General features: G+C 37.0%; 1 protein-coding gene across 1 annotated transcript; it reads right to left on the reverse strand.

Moving 5' to 3' along the window:
* Positions 1–496: 496 nt before the first annotated feature.
* LOC149621283 (uncharacterized) lies at positions 497–5,568 on the reverse strand. The gene is made up of 6 exons (XM_089855258.1): positions 5,116–5,568; positions 4,704–4,785; positions 4,538–4,642; positions 4,052–4,183; positions 3,141–3,966; positions 497–1,612 (listed from the first exon to the last, which is right to left on the reverse strand). Exons 1-6 carry the CDS (start codon positions 5,280–5,282, stop codon positions 840–842), a joined length of 2,085 nt encoding a protein of 694 aa, XP_089711384.1. The 5' UTR covers positions 5,283–5,568; the 3' UTR covers positions 497–839.
* Between the last annotated feature and the right edge of the window lie 726 nt (positions 5,569–6,294).

A 6,294-nucleotide genomic window follows, 5' to 3' on the forward strand; every position in this document is an offset into this window, starting at 1 on the left:
GAAAATATATTTAGATTAAAATTTGATCACTGAAACGGTCCTCAGACAATATACGGAATGCAAACGTATCCTAATGGACGCATGATAAAATATACGCGACAATATGAACAAACAGTAAAATTCTGCCATTAAACCTCTATACGTGATAAACCTAATAAATACTGAAAACACAACATGCCTGATTTCAACGGTAAAGTCAGGGTTAGCGACAATTTTCCTGCCTCTGTTGAAACCATCTAGTACCTGAGCTGATGACGAAGTTAAAGTAATTAAAGACGCAAATGACGATCCAGGACATTTAGTAAGTACTACATCAAAACCTGAAGAAACTTCCGACAATTTATGTGCTAATGAAAGTTCCGAGGGCACTGATAACGGAAATGGAAATCGCTCGAAAGAAGAAAAGCTCAAAGGTTTGGAAACAAGTTTGGAACAATTCGAAAAACGTATCCAAAATTTATTATGGCTTATTTTAGCATCGTTTTAGTGAATTTTATTACATTTAATATAAAATTAGTTCTGAAAATGGTGGTGTTACAACTGGGTATAGTGCACCAAGAGTCTTCCGGCGCTTCCGTTAACACAATTTATAATGGAGAAATTTAATGGATTGTTAATACACAGTTTCGGCCCATTCATTACACAAAACGATGAAATATGGTTATTGTCCTACACACTTAAAATGTAAATCCATCTATTCATTCATGTGACTTCTACGTTTATGTACTATCAAATGACACTTCTGTCTGCATAGACATAGTCCCACCGATCACACTTGAGGCGTTTTTCACCATTGCATCATCAAATTACACATACGATTACTAGCATATTCGCACTAATTAAATTCTGTGGGGTTTTTCACCACTGTGAATAAATTGATGTCTGATAAAATTATTCTTCCGCGTGCTTGCATAGTCACAATGATTACATTTGAAGGGTTTTTCACCACTATGAATGAGTTGATGTCTTTTCAAATGAGTCTTCCACGCACTTGCATAGTCACACTGATCACATTTGAAGGGTTTTTCACCACTGTGAATACGTTGATGCGCGATCAAATTACCCTTCTGCGTGCTTGAAAAGTCACACTGATCACATACGAAGGGTTTTTCACGTCTGTGAATGCGTTGATGTTTGATCAAATTATTCTTCTGTGTACATTTATAGTCACAACGAGTACATTTGAAGGGTTTTTCGCCGCTATGAATTCGTTGATGTCTGATCACATCAGTCTTCCACGCACTTGCAAAGTCACACTGATCACATTTGAAGGGTTTTTCACCACTGTGATTGCGTTGATGTGCGATCAAACTAATCTTCTGTGTACATTTATAGTCACAACGAGTACATTTGAAGGGTTTTTCGTCGCTATGAATGCGTTGATGCACGATCAAATTACCCTTCCGCGTGCTTGCAAAGTCACACTGATTACATCTGAAGGGTTTTTCACTACTGTGAACGACTTGATGTCTGATCAAATTTCTCTTATACTTGTGTGCATAGTCACACTGATCACATTTGTGTTTTTCTTCGTTATCCTTTCTAACGTGACGTTGCAGATCCCTTTTATATTCAGTAGAACACTTTAACCGAAGTTTCTTCTTGAATTTACCTATAGAATATATATAAAAGAAATATAAAAACGACTAAATTTATAATTTAGCCTAGTATCGAAAATACAGTAACATTCAAGTGAACTTCCTTAAAATAGGTAATGCTGAGGCCTCTACGAAAACTCAGTGTTAAAGAAAAGAAACAGTGCTGATGACTAAACGAGCATATCAACAAAAAGGGGATGAAGATTAACTTAAATGGCGAGGAGAAACCTTGGCTCGAAACCAGAGAGAGTGGTAACTTATCGAAAGGGTTAAACTGGTCGATAAGTTATCGCTTGCTTTATAACTAAAGACCGTGAAATTTTAACTTGACCACCTTGTTTTTTATTAGCACGAAGGGAATTCGCGAAACATCCGCCGCTTTTCGTTCGAGGTTTGATGACACCTATGACTAATCACCTATTTAGATATCGCGCTCTCATAGACGGCACGAGGTCGGCATAAACCCTTTAGACGAAAGTTATCACTGCGATAACTCGCTTAAAAAGTTTGAGAATTGCCCCCATTGTATCTATTTTTTTTAAAGAAAAAAATCTTTTCAAATTCTATGTAACGATGCATAAATAGTGGTTAATTATAAAGGTAAAATGTTTCGGGTCCAGAATAGGATGTTCTAACAGGCCAGGGGTTCGCCGCAGTACCAGTCCATAGAAGAACTCAATCAAATCAATTTTAAAATTTCCCAATAGTGTTACCGATATGAACCAGGTAGCTCGGTAAAATTCGGAAAAAATAAACATAAACAAATAAACAACTTCCGAAAATATATTTAGATTAAAATTTTATCACTGAAACGGTCCTCAGACAATATACAGAATCCGCGGACATCAAGAAAAATGGCGGCAATAATTCGTAAATGCATTGATTTTCATTAAATTAATTTCTTGCGTGATTCCAAAGGAACGCTAATCTCATTTGAGGGGTTTTTCTGGTTCGCGTTATAATGGGACGTTATAATTTCATCCTTACTAAGTTTGATACTGAATTAATTTAGCCTGGATGAAGAAAAACATTTCACGGTAGAATTAACGATGTACTCATCACACAAAGTTTGCAAAAAAAGGCATTAAAAACGTAGAATTGTGGAGACGCACTTGAAAAGAACAGAATGCCAAGTTGTACGAACAAGCAATGTCGAAGAAAAGTAAAGGCTTTGATCACGTGAATCAGCATACGCTTCAATAATATAAGCAGTATAACTACACAAAAGTGCGCAACAATATGGCGTCATGTCACTGTTATTAAGTATTTACAACCACACGATTGAAAATAAGCATCGCTTAGGGGCTTTCGACCAAAGATTAGTTTTCATCTAAGTTTAAAGCGGAATTGCGTCCAAAAGCAGGGAGGCCGTGTCTCCATCATTCGCGTTTTTCGGAGGGGGAAAAATACATTCGGATTGTATTACGAGCAGTTAAATGAAATACGCGACTAGACTTTATTCCGAGAAGGCGGAAATAGTTGCTTAGAAATATGATATCTCAATCTAGGTACTCAAGACTATTAAAGAATGAAATGACTTACCTGCAATTTCCGAACGAGGCGATGAGGTTTTACCTTGTGGAATCTTTGGAGCGACATCTTCTAATGTCTCCGAGTTGGACACCGAACTATTATGTTGAACTGCAATTGGAACTTCGGGCAAATCGCTTTCCATAGAGACGGGGTTCAATTCTGATAGTTCAATTGGGTTGCGTTCTACTTCAGGAACAAACACCGGTACACTCAATATATCACTTTTCTTTGCACCTGTCAAGTTGATTCTGTATTGGTTATCAGCAAGATCGTTTTCTGGGGATCCTTCTAATGAATCGCTTTCGGCATTTGCGTCGAGAGAAAGATCCAAATGTTTTTCAACTTCAACATTCAATTCAGGAACACGAAATTTCTTCGATCGAGTTGTATTATCCTCAGTGTCCCCCTCTGTCGAGACACTTGGCAATTTACGATAAGAATCGTTAATGGTAAAATTGTTTTCAAAAGGTTCTCGTGGAGAATCACTCTCCGTGTTCGTGTCAGGGGACATTTCGAATGGGTTTTTAAACTTAATTTTAGGTGAAGGCGCACTTTGAGGCAAACTGTCACTGTATTTCAGTTTAGGGACACATGGATTCGTATTTCGCGTTATAAACCCCATATTTTCAGTTTTTTTCAAGGTAGTTTCAGGGTTTGTATTGACAACCTCAGAAACAGGTGATTCTTGACTAATATTTTCTTTACACAGGTTGCCTTGGACATTGCGCATCTCAACTGGAAGGGTTAACTCCTGGCCATTATTTCCCAAATCATCTTCAACGGGTTCAGTTTTCACGTATTCATCGTTAGGAAATTGAATTATTCCACTTTTCTCCTATTTTTTAAACAATTAACAATAACTTTCATTCTTAAAGTAATTCTCTTTCCAATCGACTATGAAAGTGAAGGATGTTCCATACCATCAGGTCTTTGATTCGCCATTCCAACTCTTTAATGACCCTATTGAGTCTTTCAATTTCGTCTATTTGCTTATTTATCGTTAATGATGTTTTCACTCTCTCTTTTGCCATTTTTGAAATTAAAACATTACACTAAACAAAAAGAGATTCCATTACAAAACAATCTTCGGAGTTTCTTTGGCTAAACGTATTTTAAAGGGGTAAGCGAGAAAAAGGGGAAGATGATGACACGCAAGAAGGGGATCAGCGACAAAGGACCTCGTCGAGTTTCTTTGTTAATAAAGAAACGAAGGACGTGTTGTCAATCCCCTTAGCTTTGTGCCAATCCTGATAGGTGTTTTCACCAATAACCTTAATTAATTAACCCACTCATAGAGTTTGGTTCTATTTTAAGGGACACCTGATTCGACAATTGTCCATTTAAATTTTCTCATATCTCTGTGCTTAATTTCACACTCCTTTAAAACCCCTTTGCTTTGAAAATACCTTGGCTTCCAGTTCCCTAACTCGATCATCTCTAGCTTTCACTTCATTGATTAGATCATCTTTGCTCAAGTGATCATAGTGACATTCTTCCTCGTAGTCCATTTCCTAAAAACAAAGTTTTCGTCATCTTCAGTTTGTCTTAAATAAATAATAATTTCGCAAATACCTCTTTGATCGCCAACCTTTGAAGATTTACTAAACTCATTTCGGAATTTTGTAACGAGAGTTGGTGAGATTGTAAATCTACCCTAAAATAAAATAATTTTTCAAACTGAAGGTAAATCAAAAACGGACAAGGAAAGTTTCCCCATACATTGTAGCTTTCGCTATAAAAAGCTAAGAAAAACATAGCAATGCTTAAATTGTGACACTTTTGTACAAGACTAGGGATTTTCTCAAGCACATTTTCTGAATACAACTACAACCAGCTTCGTATAAATTATTTATTCTGCTAGCATTTTTTTCTTTTTTAAACAGCAAAAAAGATCTATTTCTTTTCAAGGTATAATAGTTTCAATAGGTTTGGATCCGTTATGCCTGGTTGACATCATCCAAGTTGCATTATATTCATCACTTACCAGCTTAAACGTTCCACCATAACACGACATTCTTTAATAAATTCCATCACTTTTTGTACAGTTTCCCTGTTAAGATAATATACGTAATATTTATGAATAATAAAAAGTATGGCCATTAACAAAGATTTAGTGTTACCAAAGGCGTTTCCCCTCAGTTTAATATACATTCTTACCAGGCAAGGCTTTTATTAACTTTGTTTTGGTTTCACAGTTACTCATACTGTTCTGTTTTTGGGTAAAAAAGAGAAAAAGCTTCAACTTTTATTAAAAGCTTTTCTTGTATATAGATACTCTTTTTAATAATCAATAAAAATACATTAAAGCCTTTAAAGGAGGAGCCGTAACCGTAACAAAGGAATTCACAACAAAGTACAAACGCCAAAAAAGAGAACGTCTAGCAGACAGCTTTTTCCTAACCAATCAGTCTGGGAAATAAGGATATTTTTTAAACTAGTCCTTTTTTTTTGCTCCGTGTGGGATGACGAGCTAGGGTTTACAATAAACCTTACAGCTCCAGGTAGGTGGACATGAAGGGAGGAGGGTTCGGGACTAAATACTAAATTTTGAGGAATTTTCGTAGTCCTAGTTTAAAAGCAGGTAAGGAGGGGGCCAAAACCAGATCAGAGGGGAGAGAGTTCCAGATGGGAATAACCCGCCGAAAAAAGGAGTACTTCATGGGGTCTTTACAGGATGAGGGTAGGAAAAGTTTACGCCTATGCCCTCGGGTATTGTGAGTTGCTGGAGGAGGATACCTAAAATAATTTGATCTTCACGGGAAAGAATACGAAATAAGCTAACTAGATCTAGGTAAGTACGTCGGGATGCGAGAGGCGACCAATTTAGAGCAGATAATCGCGCCCCACGTGGTAATTTACGAAGATAAAGGGGGATTTTTGAGGCCCTGGCCTGTATTTTATTTAATAAATTTATATCAGCAACGCGATATGGATTCCATATTTGGCTGCCAAATTCGATAACAGGGAGGACATAACATTGGAAGAGCCTGGTTAGCAGCTTATTTGAAATTTTTGGAAAATTTGCTCTAATAGTTGCAAGGAGACCTGTGGCACGACGGTACGTTTTGCTAATATGCGCATGGAAGGTGAGGTCATGTGTGACCTGGATGCCAAAGTCCCGACATTCGTTAACACGTTGAATGTTTTTTCCGGCTAGGTAGTA

Source organism: Phalangium opilio, unplaced genomic scaffold, assembly GCF_054372755.1.
Source record: "Phalangium opilio isolate 3A_F unplaced genomic scaffold, DU_Popi_V2 ptg000209l_1, whole genome shotgun sequence".
Classification (NCBI taxonomy): Eukaryota; Metazoa; Arthropoda; class Arachnida; order Opiliones; family Phalangiidae; genus Phalangium; species Phalangium opilio.